The sequence below is a fragment of the Neovison vison genome, chromosome 8 (genome assembly GCF_020171115.1).
Source record: "Neovison vison isolate M4711 chromosome 8, ASM_NN_V1, whole genome shotgun sequence".
NCBI lineage: Eukaryota > Metazoa > Chordata > Mammalia > Carnivora > Mustelidae > Neogale > Neogale vison.
In genome coordinates this window covers 45,167,143-45,188,298 of record NC_058098.1, presented here as the reverse complement: position 1 = coordinate 45,188,298, position 21,156 = coordinate 45,167,143, and the positions used below count along the sequence as shown (strand labels likewise).

Sequence of the window (21,156 nt, the reverse complement as noted above, 5' to 3'; positions counted from 1 at the left end):
AATAAGCAGAGTAAGATCATTTTTGTTTAAATGGACTCATTTAAATTTCCCAATCCCTCCCTGATCCATAAATGAAAGAATTGAATTAATATAATTTATTACTTGAAATTCTGTCCTCTTACATCAATAATACAGATAATAACTCAGCTTGGTATTTCAGTTTAGCTATAAAAATTGCCAATTTATTGGGTACTAGTCTTGGTTCTGGAGGGAGAGGAAAGAATCTAGTTTCCTTATTTTCACCTTCCCTGTCAGCAAATAAGAGTATCTGTGAATTAACTTAGCATGACAATTGCAAATTCTTAACTAAAGTAATATTCAAATTAAACTGAGACTGCACAAGAGAGTAGAAGGGGCCAACATTTGAAACAAATTAGCCTGGGCTTGAGTTCAAGCCCTGCTCAGTACTAACTGGGTAGTCTCAGAAGGATTATTTCTGCTCCCTGTCCCTGCTTCAGCATTTATGGTTTGAGATTTCCAAGAGGACCCATGGGTTCCTGGCTACAAAAGGGCAGAGCAGTATGCCAACACCGGGCAGGTGATTCTTGTTTATTTCATAAGGATTGTCTTTTATTCTAAGTGAGGTTTGCCCCACTAGATAGAACTCAGGCTAATTATAATGTAAACTCAGAGCCATAATGTATTTTAGAATCCCCCACAAAATACTATAACATTACCATGATATTTAGTGTTATATATTATAGAAGCCAAGACTTAGAAGAGAATTGAAGAGCAAGGAAGTTTTGTTTGTTTGTTTGTTTACATCTGAAGGGAGAATAATGGATTTACTGTAGAAAGCATTAAGTAAATACCTGCTGGGGCACCTGGGTGGCTCAGTTGTTAAGCGTCTGCCTTCAGCTCAGGTTATGATCCTAGGGTCCTGGGATCAAGTCCCACATCAGGCTCCCTGCTCAGCAGGGAGCCAGCTTCTCCCACTCATACTCCCCCTGCCTCTTTTCTCTCTCTCTCTCTCTCTCTCTGTCAAATAATAAATAAAATCTTTAAATAAGGGGCGCCTGGTGGCTCAGTGGGTTGAAGCCTGCCTTCAGCTCAGGTCATGATCCCAGGGTCCTGGGATCGAGCCCCACATCGGGCTCTCTGCTCAGCGGGGAGCCTGCTTCCTCCTCTCTCTCTGCCTGCTTCTCTGCCTACTTGTGATCTCTGTCTCTCAAATAAATAAATAAAATCTTCAAAAAAAAATCTTTAAATAAAAAAGTAAGTATCAGCTGGATGGTTTGGATGGATAGATGGATAGAAGATTGGGTAGACAGAAGAAAGGAATGTTAGAAGGTGGATAAATGGATGGATGGATGGATGGATTGGGGAGTGGCAGGCATAGTGATTGGAAATAATAAGGAATTGTGGGAAGAGGAACCTGGGCTTTCTGTTATGGGTAGTCTATTTCACGGGGATCATATCTGCCTTCCTGGTCTGGGGACATGCTGTACAATTCTACTTCGTATTTGAATTGTGAAGAACATCTCCAGCTTTCTTTAAATAAATACAAAGTGGCTCCAAAGGACATTTTCCTCATCTGGGCCATGTTTCATGCCATTAATAATATAAAGCTGGTGATTTAATGGAGCTGCTTTTGATCTATCGAGAAAAGACACACCTAATTCAATTTAGGTTTTTTTCAAGAGTAAGTATCTTAATTTGAAGGAGAATGATTTGATTATAATTTTAAGTAATACTGCAGTTATATTTTTAGCCATGACGATGATATTGAGTGACTTTATGAGACGCAAATGTGGAAAGTCCCAGAGAATTGTGTGAGTTGGGAATTTGATCTTGACCAGCATTCAGGGCTGTTTCTGTTTGTAATGTGACAAATATATTTTAGTCAGAATTAACAGGATTTCTGATAGGGCATTTTGCATATAAAATATAAAAGCAGGCAGCTTTCATTTCAAGTGTGAAGTAGAATAATTGCAGACTATAGACAGATGTCATTTTTTATCTGTATGTTTTCTTTTTAAAGCATCTGTTATATTATGAGAGAATTTCTAATTCTGATCTTTGTTCCCACTGGGTTAGCCTTGTTTCTTTATTTCCTTCTGCATTTTTCTGAAAAATAGAAAATTTCTAGACACTCAAAAGTACCTACTGAAATGTAGTATAGATGTTGAATCTGTTAGCCAAATGTCCCACTCAAATGGGATCGAATATTCACTACACCTGATGACATATATTCTCCAAGGACAGAAGAAAACACATAAAAAAAAAAAAAAAACCTTCCCTCCCACAGTTTCCCCTGAGCCAGATTTAGCCACAGCTCACGTAGAAAATTGCTTTCCTATAACTGACAACTGTGGGGTCATTGACATGACACTATCCAGTGTCAGGTGAAAGCCATGGAAAATATCACAGCCCGTGAATGGGAATATGACCAGAAGCACAAAGAATGCAGTGGTCTCCCCACACTGTCCACCATCAGATACAAGGTGCCAGGCCCTGGGGGGATGAGGACGCCAGCATATAGGGAGGCTGCCAGTTTTAATCAAGAAATGAGCGACAGACCGAAGGAGGCATCTGCATTGCCAAGTGCTGCAGAAGTCCCACCCTGCAAGACAGAGGATTTGTACACCAGCGGCTTTTAGTGAAAAAGTCCCCATGTCCCTGTCCTAACCCACAGGAATTTCTCTCACTGACATGTTATAGCTGGAAATACTTACTTGAGAGCTAAGCACTGAGATTTATTTAATTGGCAGGAGGAAAAATCTTCCAAGATTTCTTTCCCCTTAAGTTGTTGGAGAATAATGTTTGAATTGGAGGGGATAGGAAAAAAGCTCCCATCTCTTCCTTCAGGCTTCCATAAAAACACCAGGAAAGGGACAGAGCTGGGCCTTCTGTTAGTTGTGGCTACACAGGGCTTTTCTCTTTGAGGGAGAATTCTGACCTCAAGAGGCAGGGCCATGGCTGAGAATGGGGGCTCCAAAGTCAGGCTGCTGGGGTTGAGTCCAAGACCTGGCATTTACCATCTGAGGGTCCTGGAGCATGTTTTGCTCTCTGTGCTTTGGTTTCCTTCCCTAATCAAAAGAGTAATAGAAAAACCATACAGGATGGGATGCGATTCAGCCTATAAAACGTGCGTGGCCTGTGGAAAGCATGCGATCATTGTAGTTGGCCTAACTCTCTCAATATCATCCTGTGGCCGGTACCACATCAGCGGAGGTGTCTTGGGCCTAGGGCTGGCTTACACTCGGGATGCAATCTGATTCATGTGTCACAAACAGACACCTCCCCCCCCTCGGAGGGCTGTCAGGACCAAGAATGCTTTTTGTAAAAGGGCATCCTGTATACAGTGTGTTTCTGATCATCTCTGAGACCATGCAGCCACTGTGCTCAACCCTCACGTCAGACTTTTCCCTGACACCTCTGCCAGTTTCCTTGTGGACAGTTTCCCTTTCTCCCCAAGGAAGAGGAGTGGCACAGGAATGCACAACAACTGCCTTGCAGGCTCCAGAGCCCAGTGGAAATGGGTTGTTTCTCTACACTACTTTCATCTACACCCATGCAAGGGCATCTCCTGGTCCATGCAAAGCAGCTTCATCCAGACAGTTTTTAACAGAAATGAAATCAGAGTCATTCCATCAGCCCCCTGGGAATTTTTGTTACCAACCTCAAAAGCATAAAAGTTTTCCACTATGTTATTTAACTTTTATATATATTTATGGCCTTTTAAACCTAACACTGACCCAGTTGCTAGAACCGATGTTAAGAGGAGTAAAAGGTGCTTTTGGCCTTCCAGCTACTCAACACCCTTTCCCCTTTCATGAAACCAGCATTCTCTGTGCTCATCTGACCACTTGGGGGTTTACACGGGGGCCGTGTCTGTCGACAGCCGTGGCCATGCCTAGGGTTGGAGCAGTTCTACAGTTCCCTGCATCCATGCATGTCCCCTCCCCCCACCCTCCATTGCCACTCAGTGTGACAGCTTGACAGCTCGACTCTTGTGTCCCCTTGGTGTAGCTTCTGCTGAAGTGAACCATTTGTATCACCTGCTGTCTTCAATTGCCAGAAATCAGTTGCTTTAATATTAAGTGGCAAACGCAATTTTGCTCCTTCTGATTATGGAAGAACTTTGTATTTTTAGAATTTCCCCAAATTTCCAGTTAGGTTTTGGTAATTTTTTGGCTCTAACTGCTAAGTCTGTGGGTGTATTGAGTTTCAATATACCCTCCTGGGTTGGCAGTCATAGTTATCACTCAGGTGTGCTGAGGTGATGCCCTTTTTCACCCAGTGTCTGCATAGGCCAAAGGAGGCCACTTGGCACCCTTCATATAAGCTGATTTTCGGTTTCTGGGTTGCTTGCATTTGGTAACCCCCTAGCTTTTCTTGGAGTTTCTCCTTGTCATCTGATAATTGGTGTTAAGATAAGTATCTTCCTGGAAAACTCAGATGCCATTAAACCATTGTAATTATTTTTATAGAACTATAGAAATATTCTTTTGTTTTCAGATGTATTTGTTTGTTTTTAAATGTTCAAAAGAAAAAAATACAGCTCAAACTTATAAACATAATAAAAAGGAGTATTTCACCCAAAGTATTTGCAGAAATGAAAAATTTAGAAAGCCCATATAGAGCTTGGTGCAAATACTTTGGGCCAGGAAATTTAATTCTGCCATGCCTGAGCCCTGTCCTACTACATCGTGCCCAGTGCGTTGTTGATGGGCAACTGGAGAGGATATTTCAAGAGAAGGAGAACCAGAATATCTGCCACAGATGATTTTTTCTTATCCTTGTTGACTTTATTCTCTTATTATCTATCATATATCATCATGAATCTGTTTTATTTTTAGAATGAACCTAGGTATAAACTAATCTCTTAGGTCACATGGAATACACTTTCACCTCCAAAGCGAGCGGGCTTGAAGCATAAATACTGGATGATTCGGTTCAAATTACATTGCACTAAATAATACCTGTAATGTATTCATAATAACTGTCCTCTTAAAATCAGTGACGATAAAGTTAGAGCTGAAAAAAATCCATGTTTATTGCCATTTCAATTGTCTGCCCTTTCTCTACCTCACAACAAAGTACATTCCAGACTTCGAGTCCATTCTTCATTTCTCACTGTTTTACATTTAGTTGTGACTTCTACATGGATGTGGAATGCCAGCGGTGTCAGAGGTAGCCATTTCTCCAGCTAAGGCTCAGAGTATGTTTTTTAGCCCTTCGCATGCCATATCTTTAGGGTGAATGAAAATCTGTGAAAGAGAAATAGTTCAAGTGACATGGACTCCCTTCCTCCCAGAAACCACACTATTGGCATCAGCAGGGCAGAGCGCTTGGGATTCTCGCTGTTCATATTGATTTGTCACTTCTTGGGTGGTTTCCATCATCACTCGTGTTTTTACTGCCAGACACTTGGAGAGGCAGTGTCATGGGGTTCTTTCTCTCTTGGTGATTTGCCACAGGTGTGGTGTACTCACAGCACCGGAGGAGACAGAAATGGCAGTGCTCCTTCACAAATCAGTCCCCTGAACAGAGCTGACACGAGTAGAGATCCGGTCCATGGACCCCTTGGAGCATTGGAAATCCTGAGAGGAAGAACTTCCATTCCCTGTGCCAGAAGGATGCAGAACTATGGGAGCAGGCCTCCAAAAGTCTGTAATCTAATAGCCTGAAGCAAACCTCTTTCTGTCCCATTTCCACTTACTCTTGTCATTTCCTCAGAATTATTCTTAAACCTGGTTATATGGATATTTTCTTCTTTCTTAGCAGAAGTAGACTGCTTTCCTCTCCAAGAGTGTATCATTAGTGTTTGAAACCTAATCGAATATCTTATACCTCCATGTGTTTAATTTCCTTTTCCCGAACATCCATTTTATTTGGTTACATTGTTCAGTAAAGTCATCCTCTTCATCCGTTACCAGGCTGTGACATTTACTTTGAATGATTCATTTATTTGGGGTCTTAAACAGTCCTAGAATTTAAATTTGCATTATATTGAAAGACAAACAGAATCTCTGTAAAAAATGATGTATGCCTTTAGGCTGTAGCTGGCATCTGTTCCTGTCTTGATGATTATGGAATTTCATCCATTTATTTAGGATTATTGAATGCCAACCAGCCCACCTACGGAGTATTCCCCAGGGTGGCAGATACCGGGGAAGATGTTAAGGATAGAGAAGTGCATTGAAGCAGAGTCTCCTCCTTCCAAAAACGCCCTTCCCAGGGCTCTGTGACATGGTTCCCTTCCCACTCCCTCCTCCATTTTCCTTTCCTGTAAATGTACTCCTGCCCCCCACCAAGGAAGTGGGCAGGAAGGAGTTCCTAGCATTGCATGCTCCGCTTTTCTCCTTCAAGAATGTCTCCAAACCCATGATTCATCACTCCTTACCTTCATCCCAGGAGTCTCTGCCAGGACACAGTTGTCATCTGCCCAGTATTTCTCCCGTGACATCCCGTCTGGCCCCTCAGACTCCACTGTTCCCCTCATCGGTCACCTGAGCCCCGATCCCTGGAGTTCTGTCCTGCCTTCTCCCTCTGTCACCAAGCGTGAGCAGCCCTACAGTCTGACACCTCCTCTCCCTTCCCTCTACCCCTGCTTTCTTGAGGCCCATGTCACATCTCTCTCCATTGACTAGTTTCTCTTCCTCCAATCTCTCTCCCTTCTAGGCCCTTCCACACACCATAATGCTCTCCTCCGCCATTATCTCTCAAGTATCGGTCATATCTTGCTGTTCGTCTGTTTAAAAGCTCCAGTGATTCTAAATGCTAGAGACTGTCCTTCCTCCTGCTGTGACGGACTCTTTGCCGTCTGACCTAGCCCACTGTCCACCCACAAGCACTCACACATCCTCTGGGTCGTGGGGTGCTTACCACCTCACAGGTGATGGGTGTCTGTCTTCCCAGGTAGGTCACGAATGCTGTAATCTTTCATCTTGCCCCTTCCAGCTCTTAGAACAGTCCCCAGCACCTGGTCTGTTCTTCTTCGGGAGTCTTCCATGAATAAATGACCCAGCAACAGTGCCTGGAGGGCTTAGTTCTCTGCCCCAGGTTACTGTCCATCTGTTCCAGAGTGTGGTCAGTGAGGACCTTTTTATTCAGAGACCCTGCCCACAACACCTAGTGTATACCGCATACCATAGACAGCTGGAGGGACAGTTTTTCATTGAGGTATAATTCACATACCGCACAACTCACCCTTTTAAATTCTGTAGTTTGGTGGTTTTTAATATATTCACCAGACAGTGCAACCATTAGCCTCGTCCAATTCCAGAATGTTTTCATCACCCCCAAAAGAAACCCTTTATCCACTGGTACTCACTCCTCATTCCTCTTCTCCCCACAGCCCCTGGCAATTACTAATTTCTTTTCTGACTCTGGGGATTTTCTTATTCTGGACATTCATATAAATGGAGTTACACAATATGTGGCCTTTCGTATCTGCCACCTCCCACTCAGCACTGTTTTCAAGGGTCATCGTTGTTGTAGCACATTCGGTATTTCTTTCCTTTTTATGGCTCTCCATTGTGTGGATAGACCACATCTGTTTATCCATCAGATTATGGACATTTGGGGTTGTTTTCACCCTTGCCTGTTGTTAATATGAATAACACTGCTGTGAACATTTGTGGACAGGTTTCTGTGTGAATGTACATTTTCAGTTCTCTTAAGGAACTGCCAAGCTCTTTCCCTCAGCAACGTACCATTTTACGTTCCCATCAGCAAGGGATGAGAATTCCAGGTTCTTCACATCCTCACCAACACTTTCTCTTGTTCATTCTTGTCCTTTGGATTATAACCATATTAGTGGTTTTAAAGTAGTATCTCAATGTGGTTTTAATTTCCATTTCCCTAATGGCTAATGATGTTGAACATCTTTTTATATGTTTGTTGGTCATCTGTCTATCTTCTGAATTGAAGAAATGTCTACTCAAATCATTTGCCAATTTTTTACTTGAGTTGTCATTTTATTATTGCATTATAAGAGTTCTTTATATAATCTAGAGATGATGCCTTTATCAGATAAATGATTTGCAAATATTTCCCATGGAATGACTGGTGGGTTGTCCCTTCACTTTTTTTTTTTTCCAGTCCCTTCACTTTCTTGATAAATTTTCCTATGTTTTTATTTGGTTGCTTGTGCTTTTGGTGTCATATCTGAGACCGGTGAACATTTTGAAGCTTTATCCTTTGATCACTGTTCAGAACTCTGCCCAAGAAACAAAAATGGATTATCACCATCCTCCACATCCTTTCTTCCAAAAACTATTGGTGGTGGGACCAACAGAGGAAATCGGACCATTAATTTCCTCATTTTGTAAGTTATTCAGTTGTCCCTTCTCTGAGCTCAGACACTCCGCAACTGCTAAAGCATCTTTTTGCTAGGTTTAAAGTATATCTATAGATGTATTTTAAGCATTTGATTCAGGGTAGCATTCTTCAATCCACCGCTGTCTTAAATGATCTTTTTTCTACCAGATTTCTGTGAACATAGCATTTGTCCTTTTGTGAGGAATGTGCCCACCATCTAGTCTATAACACTTTGTTCTCTGCTTCACCTGGGAGGGCTGCTTCCAACCTGACCTGTGCTCCATCTCCTCTTCCCTCCAAGTCAGGCACATCCCCCATCTAGACCCCTTGTCAGTCAAGACCATTCTCAGAGGTTATGGTCATTTCAGATCTGCAAGTAACCTTCTTACCATTTCCACGTGCTCAAATGTACATGTCCTGAAAATAGGCAAAGAACAAGTACAGAGTACTGAGACATTTCTACAAACCCATGGATTGATCATATAGACCAAGTCAGCATTGACCTCTTGAAACTCGAGGGCACTCTAGATTCTCCTTAGTGGTGGCAGATCTTCTCAGAGTGATCTGGAAACCTAAGTGAGGCCATAGTGCTCCCTTGCCTCAGACCATTCAGGCCTCCTGTGACCCAGCCACAGCCAGTCTTTCAGCTGAGCCTCCTGCCCCCTCTTACTACACTGGGGTTCCCATCTCCTTTCACTTCCTGAACCTCCCCAGGGTTCCCTCCAGCTCATGTCTCTCTGCACCTGAATGTTCTTACAGAGAGGCCTGCCCCCACCCTCTCTTGGCTAACCCTTTTTTGGCCACCCCTTCTGAGGCTGCCATGCCCTTTTGGTCCCTGCTCTCCTACCTGGCACTAATGGACGAACAGTTTCCCTTATTCGACATTTGTCCATGCTAGAATGGGGGTCTGACCAGGGTAGGGGTAGACTGGTACATCTGAGCATATTCAGCTGTCCCATTCCCCAGTTTTGTGCCCATTGCCAAGCACTGATGGGCACTCAGCACGTATTTCTTGGATGGGTGAATGCTTGAGTGAAAGTGGACTTGCTTTCTGAAAAGGGCAGATTCACTTGAGATCAAGTGTACTAAGCAGAGCAGGATGCTCTATAGAAATTGTGCACACAGAATATGTGTATGTATGTGTATGTGTGTGTGTATACACACACAGGCACACACGTGCGCGTGCACACACACACACACACACATATATACACACACACACATATACACACAGTACGTTGACTTTTCTCTAGTTCAGCCCATTTCGTCATTCTTAGTGGGCGGTCATTCTAGCACAAGCATCTTTATAGGAAAACATTTTCTCTGAAGCAATACCCTCCTCCCCATGAATGGCATTTGTATCCAAAGTTTTCCAAAACTTTCTGAAAATGTTGAACACTCATGTTTTAGTCTGTTTCTGGAACTAAGGCCTTAGAAATGGCACTGCCTCTTTTCTGCTTTTTCTGTTTCTGAGTCAGACGGACCTGCCTATCATTGTTATCTCTAACAACTAAACTTATACCTTTCCTATTTGCCTTTGGCTTAGAGAAGTTCATTCTGTTCTTTGAATAGGTGAGAATAGATCTCTTTGATTAGCAGTATATTCCATTCTTATCAGAAGGCTTATTTTCATTATGAAATATTTTCTACAGACCAGAAAACCTTGGACATTTACAGAAGTCCTAAAGAACAATGAAATATGCCCCATCCTAACCCCCCATGTGTACCGACCAATGTATTTGTGACCCTTCCATGCGCTATCTACCTCTTCTCTACCCCAGAGATAATCTAGGTTGTTTCACTGCATGTATCTGTATTCCTAAAGCAGTATGTTTCACTTTGCCTCTTTTTAAAAAATGTTTGTAGTTAGAATGATCTTCAGTGAGTTTTTTCATTAGCATTGTTTTAAGTCTTATTCATTCTAATACACATACGTAGCCACAGTTTATTTTCACTGCTGTATAGTATTCTACTGTGTGACTACACCTATCATTAGAAGTTAAAAATGGTTTGTCTCTCTTTTTTGACTTTGCTATTGTCTATAGAATATGATAAACATTCTTACCTGTGGAGTTGCTGCCCTTTCCTTAATAATGTCAAATTGCCTTCCTGAGAAGTTAGGCCAATTATTTCCTACCAGTAGGCTGTGAGAGTTCCTCTGCCCCACATCCTCTCTGACACTTGGATTATTAGATTTTTGTTTTGTTTTGTTTTGCCAATCAGGTATATATAAAGTGATATCTCATTGTGGCTCTAATAATCCCTGATTTTTAGTGATGTTAAGCACTTTAACATCCATTCATAGTTTATGTTCTAGAAATGTTTATGTCTTTTGCCCATTTTTCTAATAGATTATTTGGTTCTTTTATTGATTTACAGGAGTTCATTATCTATTCTAGACATTTAGCCTCGGTCAGTTAGGTGATAAGACGACTTCTCCCACTTTGTGCCTTGTAGCTTTACCTTCTTTATGGTGTTCTGGCAAACAGTAGTTCTTACATTGAATATGCTCAGATGTACCAGTCTTTCCCCTCATGGTTCATGTTTTTTTGTTTCTTGTTTAATAAATTATTCCATATCCCAAGGTCACAAAGCGTTTGGCCCATACCTTCTTCTAGAAGCTGTATCATTTGGTTTTTTTAATCTATGCAGAATTTTACTTCAAATGGAAAACTCTAAATTCTCTTTCTAAACTGCCTTTGCTTGGAATATATCTAGCAGTATCATAGCCCAGAACAGTGTACATGAATCCCAGGCAATATATATAAGCTAGGTAGCAAGTAATATAAGGATGAACCTGACTTACACTCAAGAAGCATAATGGGCTATGTGGTGGCCCCAGAAAGGTATGTCTAATCCCAGAGCCTGTGAATATTAACTTATTTCAATAAGGGTCTTTGCAGTTATAAGTAAGTTAAGGATCTTGAAAATATCATTCTGGATTATACAGGTGGGCCCTAAATCCAATGACAAGTGTCCTGCTAAGAGACACACAGAGAAGAGGGGGGCAGTATGGCCAGAAAGCAGGGACAGGAGTGATGCAGTCATCTGGAGTCTCTGCAGGGAAGAAGGCCCTGCTGACATCTTGATTTTGAACTTCTGGCCTCCCAGAACTGTGAGGAAATGAACTTTTGTTGTTTTAAGCCCCCCAGCTTGTGGTCACTTTTGGCAGCCACAGGAAGTTAATATAAGGATGTTGAGGAAGAGATGGTCCTCTACAGTAACTATAGCAGGTGGTTCTTTTCTCCCCCATCATATTCTCAAGGGAAAGAACAAGCAGCAGTGGCAAAATCTGCAAGTGCCACAACTTATCCAAGGGGCTCGAGGTTGACCAAAGCCTCCCAGGTGGTGCCGAAACGTGGCTTCCCTCCCTTTGTGGACCACTGCCATGGGAAGGGGAGTCCGCAGAGTCCCAAGAGGGCCCAACTCTGGGCAGTCTTGTGTCAGCAATAAGGGACTGCAAGGAGTTAACAAAGAAAACCAGGGACAGGTATGGGAACCACTGCAGAAGACACACATCCTGACCTCAGGAGGCAGCCTCTTCCAAGGCTGCTTTGTTGGGCTGGGTCTGGTGTCCACTCCCTGGAAACGTAGAGAAGGTCCTGGCAAGAAGAGTGTCAAGGGTTGAAAAAACATACAACCTGCAGTAGAGTCTTGCCAACAGTTCTTCCTTTTCCTTAAAAACAAGCAAACAAAAGATAAGGAGTTATTACAAAGAAGTTGAGCATCTTAAATAGCAGTCAACAAACACATAGCCTGAATAAGTAAAAAAAAAACAATTAAAATGAAGTAATTGTTATTTTTTCTGAATTTATAAAGTCAGTGTAGTCTATGGGTATCAGTGCAGCTTAAACCTATGGACTCAGGTGGATTTCCAGACATCTGTATAGTTCAGTTGCTTGATTTATCCTCACTGCTGGTTTAGCTCCCAGCCTTGCATGGGATCCTGAACTTAATCCCATGGACCATAGAAATCAAGATACAGTAGCCAAAAGCAGTAAAAGTTGGAAGACCTGTGTTCTGGTCCCAATTGTACCACCAAGTAACTGTGACTCTGGAAAATCACTGGACTCCTCTGTGCTTCCACTTGCTGACCAGTACTGTGGGGCCCATGGCACTCCCCTGGCTCACAGAGACCTAACATGAAGGAGGCATGCTCGTCCTAAAGCCTGACACAGAGGCTCCTCCTACTTTATCCACTATGCTCTTTCCGGGAGAGGAACCTAGAAGCCCACATAAAGGGAGGAAGGAGAGCAGGCAGTCCACATCTATGGTGCTTCTCCTGTGTGCTAGAACCAGGGTTAAGGCTTCATTACACAATTGCATCTGATCCTCAGGGCAGCCCCAAGGGCAGGTGTCAGCATCACTGCTTTACACACAAGGCAGCTGATGCTGGGGCATTGGAGCAACTTGTCCTGGGTCCCCCAGTGGGTGGAAGAGAGGACTGGAATTCCAACCTAGACCCGTCTTCCTCCAAAAGGCAAGTTTCTTCCTCTCATGCTCCTGCTGCTGTTTTGGAAAATAGAAGCAAATATTCATCAAAATAAAATTTGGGGAAGTTGGGTTTGGATTCTTGAGCTTTTGCAACCCAGCTGAGTGTGTCTTGAGGGTCTCAGAAAGTTCTCTTGGATGTTTTGGTTAAAGTGTAAGCAGCAAAGATATATAGCTTCTTCATTCAAGTAGAGAAGCATTGGTAAATGATAAAATTCTTAGATGACAACATAGACACAGCGGGTCACTGAAGAAGCTCAAAATACTTAGAAACAAAGAGGGGTTTCTAGATAGTAATTTGAATGCTCTCTGAATTGAGTAATCAAAGGGAAAATTTTCTCTTTAACAGTGTACTTTACTATGTGTGGTTTTGAATGAGATAGTAATTCAGGACAGCATTTAAGTTTTACATCTGTTAGTGGCCTTTTTAAGAAAACAGCAGGGCAAAAGCCAGTATGAAAACAGGTATTGAATATGTGACCAGGTGCCTGTTTAGCCACCTGCCTTTAGCCAGAGGCGCTGACCATCTACTCCTGGCATTATTACAGCGTTTGGTTCACATCTTAACATGTCTTATGCCTGAGAAGAACCTTGGAAGCATTTTGATGTCTAAGTTATAAATGCCCCCCCTTTTTTTTTTCATAATATATATACAAAGCAACCAGCCCTGAAGCCCTAAGGATGTTAGGGAAGAAAATGTCAGATAATACTGCTCCTAACTGCCCTTGCTAGTAGTTCTAATACGTTCCGTTAAATCCCAGAGCTACGATTTTTAAGAGCTACTAAAAGAAATGATTTTTTGGCACCCTGAGCTCCTTCTCTGTTTCTAAACAGTGCCAGGATTGGGGTGGTGTTTGTTTTCTTTTTGTCATGGTGTTTACATGCCCTGGCGTGGGCCACGAGTGAAAATGCATTTGGTGATCTCCTGGTCTCCCTGCAGTCCCTAATGGATGTTTGTCTAAATGACAACACCCAGTTTAGCGCTGTTAACGCTCCCGTGACAGCATAGGACCAGCCTGGGGGTGGGGGAGTGTATGCTACGTGTGACAGTTGGGGGCATGAATGCGAGATCGGGAATCTTCTCTGAGGTAAACACTTCCTCCTCTAGTATCTGGTTCTGGAAGCATCTTTTTGTGCTGTCTTCCATAGTGCCCTGTTTTAGGAGTCAGACCATAAATATTCATTGAGCCAGAGAATCTCAAAACTTGATTATCACCCCACTGTAACTCTAGCGCAGGACTTGCTCTTAGGCGCCCGGATTTCTCCAGCCTGACAAGGATAAGCTTCCAAATTGGCTAGTGTCATCCTGGGTGAGGATGACGGGCTGCTGTCTGAGGTCAGTCTACTGGGTATTATACATGGCATCTCTTTGTAGGATTGCCTGTGAGCTCGATTAACATAGCAGCCACTCTTCCAGATACACGGCTTCCAAAGCATATTTAGCAAAGTGCATCCGCACTTCTATTTTGTTCGCCATTGTCCCGAGCACTGTATGTGGACGTGTTGGACGCAGTGGGGCCTTTCAGGAAACAGCAGGACCATTCTAGGCAGAGCATGACAGGTCTTTAGAGGGCTGCGCCGGCTCTAACCCGAGCCCTCAAGCAGACTGCGGCCTGAAAGGGGGAGCCATGAATTGCGCGTTGACAGCGGGCCACGGCTGTCCTAAGGCTCAGGTGGTTGTCAGCCATAAGTTTAGCTCAGCTCTTTGAGTAATTTGTCACGCCTCGCTCGGCCCCTGCTGGGCCAGCACGTGCCAGCTTAGTGTCAGAGAGCCTGTTCGCCAGACGGCCACTCAGGCCTAACGTCCTGCTGTTCCCTGGACCCGCGGCTCGCTGGGGCCGTGCTCGGAGGGCCGAGCCGCGCGACAGCCAAGTGCTGTGCAGAATAAGCGTGTTCATAATGAGACGTGAATGGCATTAGTGGGTCCCTCTAGAATTGGGCCTGAGAGGACGCCTCTCACTGTGGAAGTGCGGCAGCCTGTTCGTTCGTCAGGGTGTCACCCGGAGTTCAGCGTGCATTTAAGAAGCCACTTCAGGCTCCCACCACCCAGGCCTTCAGCTGTGGTGACCTTCTATATAATGCACTGGGAAGCTGTCAGAGGGGTCGCTTTTGATATCCTCAAATGCATTTTGCTTTTCTCAAGTTGCCTAGAGTGACCCTAAAGAGAAATTCTGGAAACAAGCTACCTAGTAGCTCTTTCCACAACGAAAGGCATGTCCTCTGTCCGTGCCATCCAACCCAGTAACCCCAGCTCATGTGTGTGTGTGACTGCTGAGTGCTTGAAGTACAGCTAGTGGGACCCTGGAAGGGAATTGCTGGTTTTTGTTTTTGTTTTTGTTTTTCATTTTAATTAATTTAAATTTAAATTTAGATAGCCACGTGCGGCTCCCGGCTACCACTTTGGCGGGCAAAGCCCCAGGATGCCTCTGGTCTCACCCTGTAAAAACTCTTTCTCTGACTATAATTAAAGGAGGAGGAAAAGGAAGGGCCTGCATTGGGAAATCTGTGTGCATCCTTGGACAAAAAGAAAATAGAAAAATATTTTCCTATCTTAAATCACATACTTCCTACTGAAAGCTGATTAGAAAAGCATCATTTTCACCAACTTTTATTGGTGAAGAGGCCATTTTGGAAAGATAGTTTTAAAATCCAGCAAGAAATGCTAGAAATTACTTTGGCTCTTCCCAAGCAGCAAATAATGAACTGATTGATGGTGATCCATGTTCCCTGTGTTCCTGGAGCATTAGCATGATTTTCAAAATGACTCAAACACGTCTTTTAACTTTTGCATTGATAACTGGGAAGGGGAAAATGAGACGTCATGCCGACTTCCCCAAGTGTTAATTCATAAAGTCATACGTGCGGGGCCTCCATCCGCTGTCGAATTGTTCTGACGTTATCCTGTTATTGGAAGTGCGTGATTCACCTTCTGAGGAAACAGAAGCCATACACAAAAGGGGAAGATTTGCTTTCTGCCCTATGAAAGGCTGCCACACGCAGGGGTCCTATTAAGACAGCTGGAAAGTTGCTTCAGCGTGTTACGCTTGTAAGTTTTATTGGTGACTGGTTTTTGATTACACATTTGAATGTGTGTGTTCCAGACTGCAGTTTTAATTAAAAGGCAATAGTCTTTTCTTTTTTAAATTGCATTGTGCCTTCTCTGCTAGAGTCTCTCACTTATTAGCTCCTATTTTCTCATGCTCTAGCCCATCCTGGCTGGAGGCACTGGTACCCTTTCTGAGCATACCTTCCTGGCCTCCCGCCTCCCTCTTCCCCAGGGAAGCACATCCTCTCACCTTTTTTTTTTTCCCAAGTGTGTCACCAATTCCTGCTTTAAGCGTTAACTCATTCTCTAGGAGACTGAGAAGAACGTTGTATATCCACTGACCTGGGAAGGGATGGTCCGACACTGTCCCACAAACGGGTGCCTCCGTTTTTGTTTGTTTGACTCAAGCTTAACGACATTTTGCTGTGTTTCTATAACCATTGATGTACATATTTTTCAGGAATGTTGCTGTTGGGTGTAACCAAAGTCTAAGAGGGAGTTAGATCTCAATATCAGAATCTTACTGTTAATTCTGAGTCATATTTAATTCCCTGGCAGGATGGTAATGGACTTGCAAGGTACTTTTCTCCCCCTCCCCACTCACCCAAGTCAAAGTTGCGTAACTGTATTCCAACCAAAGTGAGCTGTCATTGTTATGCATGTCATTCCACATGTGCGCTTGCTTCCTTGACCGGTGACTGCAGCTACGAAGAACGAGCTCTGTACCTCGAAGCAATAATTCAGAACCACCGAGAAGTCATGACGTTTGAGGATTTTGCCGCCCAAGTCTTTTCTCCCTCACCCAGCCCCTCCCTCGGCGGAACGGGTGAGTGTCTGCATTATTCTGCCCTCCCGCGCTTAGGACGCACTCGAGCAGCAGATGTACACCTGTTTTTCACAGATAAATGCTTGCAAATTTAAGAAGAGCATTCTCCCTCTGAATCAACTAATGAATATCAAAAGGAATGATGACATTCATTTTAATTTGTTTTGTATCCGAGCTGTTCACTCAGTGCTTTTCTTCAGCTATCCTGTTAACCCCCGAATCTAGCAAGGTTAATGAACTTTTTCTCAGTAATGTGCTCCAGTTCATTCAGGAGTGTGGGTTTCTTGCTGAGCTGGGAATATGTTGTTTAAAAGCGATGCCCAAATCAGTGCTTACTTATCAAAAAAGTGTTCCTCACAGTCGAAGCCGTTGCTACTAATGCTAAATGGGGATTATGCTGCCGAGATACTCGGGTCAGGGATTAATGCAAGAGAAATGGAAGGACAGTGTCCCCTGGTCCGTCATTACAGCAGAGCGGCGTGCACGCTTTTCTCTCTGGAGTGGTCTGTGTCACATGGACAAGCTGCCGACCAGAGCAGCACCTGGCGTGGAACCTGTTTAGCAACTGGCTTTCAATCATTTTCATTTATTACGCCAATGGAAAATTTCAGAAATTTCCATGCATGTCTTTGTTTTTAGGTTTTACTCTTTTTATATTTCTAGTTTGAAAAAAATAATGGATACTACCACTTAAACTGATTATATGATTACTGTGGGTTTTTTTTTCCCAAAGAATAGAATTACTTGTGAATTTCTGCATGTAATTACAGATTAATTGCCTTTCAGAGAGTAAATGGGATATTTAGTCAATGCATGTTGAAATTCTCAATGAGGGGCTTCCCTCTTCTTCCACCGGTGTAGACACAACTGTTAGCATGCTTAATAGATTTCTAACCTGTGTCAATTGTCTCTGAACACCGCCTTACTTCTCCCATTCTGACTTGTTAACAAATATCTTACACACAAAGTGAAAAAAATTAAATTCAGTGAAATAAATCACTTACAAATAAAATCAGCCATGCATCATTGTTTAACATCGCTGGCTTCAATCCTTGCCGTTGCGAGCTTTGTTGGGAGATAAGAGGGAGAGGCTTGCTCTTGCACAGGGAGCCAGGAGCAGCAGGCAGAAGGCCTGAGAGATAAGCAAGCTGGCCGAGGTGCGGGAGCCCTGCGATTTACATAATCACGCCTCTGCTTCCTGGTGAGGCGTCAAGAAACACAGGGATGGCCTCTATTGATCTTTGTTGAACTGGAATACTAAACAACATGAGAAAGCTTATAACTTAAAGCTTTGATTAATGTTTCTTACATTAAAAAAAAAAGTAGAACAGCTGTGAATTGAATTCTTTTATACACTCTGCCAACATTCTATCTAAACCAAAAAAAAAAAAAAATCGGTTTCAAGGGAAATGAAGATTTCACACCACTCTGGCTGGAGGTTTAAAATCATTTCTGGTGTGTAGGTGAAAGAACATGAAGGATCCATGGCAAAGCTAATTTTTTTTAAAGATCTCATTCAGCTCTTTCTCCTCCTCATGAGGTACTGGGGCTTAATTTTTCTGTGTTGTTATTGTTGGGTTTTTTTGTTTTGTTTTGTTTTTTAACTCTTAAGAAAGCTTTATGTTTCTTAAAATTAGAAGAAATTAAATAATAACTAGATATTGGCATTCCTTAGCTGCTACATTCTTAAGGCTCCAGATTAAGATGTTCCTGAAACAAATATTGATGAACTTTGTTTCCTATGCATACTTTAGCATCTATATAAATTAATTTGATCTTTTCTTAAAGCTCACAATGACTTAAATCAATTCAAATGAACCAATGTGTAGGTAACAGGTTAAGTGAGTCTCGAGAAGTGATTTGGGTTTTCCAAGACCTGCTATTTGGAGGCAGTGGCTGACAGACTTCTTTAAGAGCATCACATTTGCCAAAGTCACTTAGCAGATAAGGGTCTGACAGCTCATGAGTGGGCACTGGAACCGCTACAAAGGGAACGTGAAACCAAAGATGAGATATCAAGACAAATGCTGGGCTTCCTCTTTCCAAATTATTAGCATCCGGATGACATTTCACAATGTTCAAGGTTTAGGGCATTCAGTGTTGAGTGATAAAATTTGGGGTACACATATCATGCCAATCCATGAACGTGATTTTAAGTCTGAACATCATGTTCTCTGTCACCACTTTGCATATATATGCCCACAACAAAGATTAGGAAGGAACTTGGAAAGAACTTGATGTGCACTGAAATTTGGGGGCCATGCAGTGAGGGTGGAGCATTTCCAGACCATAAATAGGCATGTTTTCAGAAGCACATCCTCTCCTCCTTTCCCTGCCAGTTTTGCTTTTGAGGAATCCCTATCCGGGTCTGGTACGACTTTTACAGATGAAAATATTTTTCATTTATTGAGTGTTAGCCCTATTTTCTTGGGACAAGTACAGTCAAACCCAGATGAGCCAGCTAGCTTAAACTAAACAGAGGTAGACTCTGCTCTTCCAAGCAGCAAGCCAACTGGAAAAATTGACCCTGAGCGGCTTAAGCCCCCACAGTGCACTTAGGACCCAATCAGACCATCTCGGCCAGCAGTGCCATCAAAGCGGGGCCTTGGGCTCCTGCTCACATGCATATGCACAATCTGAGGAATTAGGGACTCCCAGGTTTCCTTTGTATCCTCCCTGCAAGGGGCTTTGTCGTTAATGCAGAGGGAGAATAACCTGAACCCTGTATTCCTTCCATACTATATTTGTAGCAGCAAGCAGCCCCCTTTCCTAGAGGGAAGGCTTATAATATCAGCCATGGAGTCCTACGCATAAGTAAGAAGTGTGCTCAGTGGGAAGGGCTCATGCCCAAAGATGCTGCTGTTGGAAAATGCCTTCTCCTCAGACTCTCCCTGCCCCAGTGCTGTTACTTGTCACCCAAAGAAGCCATAGAGGGCCACACTGGCCAAGTACACATGCTTCTCTTCATGATTCACTGTCAGCCACCCATGAAGATGTCAGATCTTCAATAATTAGGCTCATGGGTGGATACTGAGCTTTTTAAAAGGAGATTTTAAAAAATATATATTTTCCCAGTCAGAAAATGTTATTTTAAAACACCACCTACCTCATACCTCTTCTGTCCACTATCTGTACTGGTAATAATATTCAGTGTATGATAGGCATTTGAGCTGCTTTCTCTTAGCCCTGTAATTTGTGTTCCTTGTGATTCCTTCCCTTTTGGCCAACAATTCCTATAAGGTAGCCAGTGTGAAAATATTGGCCACAATTAACACATACGTGTGTGTGTGTGTCTGTGTGTTTGCATACATGTATATGTTTATGCATGTATATGCATGTGTTTAACACACACACGCACGCACTTTGGGGTGAGAGTCTCAGCTTGTGTTTTCATGCACGTTTCCAAGGAAGGGGGGCCGGCAGAGAGGCCTTCAAAGGGTTAACTGGAATGGGCGCCCTTGACTGCTGGGCGGGACTGATGTAATCACTGCAGCTCACAGCCAAGTGCATCTGTTCACCATGAGGTCATTCTTCTGCATGCTAATGATTTGGAAAATCAAGTCTAATGTTTGACATTATCAGAAAGGATATAAATAGTATAAATCTTTACTTTGTGGAAGCTGGTCTTATAAACAAGAGGAAAAACAAAAAAACTTGAGCTAGAACCTGAGATTGCCTCCCCCCTCCCCAGAACTGCTTTAAAGGTTGTGTCTAGACCTTAAAACCTTGGAGGAAACCACTTGTGTCTGTTGATAAATGAATCCTCAAATCACGATTACAGTCACAGCTAGCAATTTGGTAGTGGAGGACTACAGGTATGTCGAATTTAATAACTAATTTTAAGAATTTCCAAGTGCCTTGTTCAGACCCTCATAAAGATTGATTTTTTCCAAAGATTGTCCCAAACCAAATTAAAAATGTTGTTCCCAGTATACGCAAATCAACTGTTTGCCGAACATGCCAACACTGGTTTGGGTTCCTTTCTACTTTAATATTGCTATGGGGAGCCAGCAGAGGGAGCACAAATCTTTGTTTATTTGTGAGCCCTACATAAACATGTTTGATTTCTCCAAGATATGGTCAGAAATACTTCCTCCTTCATGATAGGCCAGATTGTAAATGTTCCAGGATTTAGAACAAGTGGGAGGAAATTCCTCACTAGGGCTCCACCAGATTCTGCCACTTTTAATGTAGGTCATATTTGGAGCTTAACCCAGATTAGTCTGAGTCGGTCTTAGGATGCTGCTGCCAGCGCGACTCTTGTACCGTAAGCTTTCATCAGTCACACTCACGACATGCACGGTGCCCTCTTGGAAGGGATTATTATGCTCACCTGCCTGATAAACAAGACTCCTGTAATTTTCTCCTACAACAAAATCAAATTAAGTTCGTAGAGACTATCAGAAGACTCTGCCTGGTGTCACTGGGTCATTCTGGTGACCCTTCTAAGACTGCAGGTGTACTGGTCCCAAAGTGAATCGGGCAAGTTGATGCTACACAAACTGCTTTTATAACCCACCAGCCT

The 21,156-nt window shown here is 42.9% G+C and overlaps 1 protein-coding gene across 3 annotated transcripts in view; it reads left to right on the top strand.

Moving 5' to 3' along the window:
• Positions 1-21,156, top strand: part of RALGAPA2 (Ral GTPase activating protein catalytic subunit alpha 2) — a 327,482-nt gene that overhangs the window by 288,324 nt on the left and 18,002 nt on the right. For all 3 annotated transcript variants that reach the window (XM_044263547.1, XM_044263546.1, XM_044263549.1), the window contains one exon: positions 16,510-16,631. In XM_044263547.1, coding sequence (XP_044119482.1) covers positions 16,510-16,631 — 122 coding nt within the window. The remainder of the gene's footprint in view (positions 1-16,509; positions 16,632-21,156) is intronic.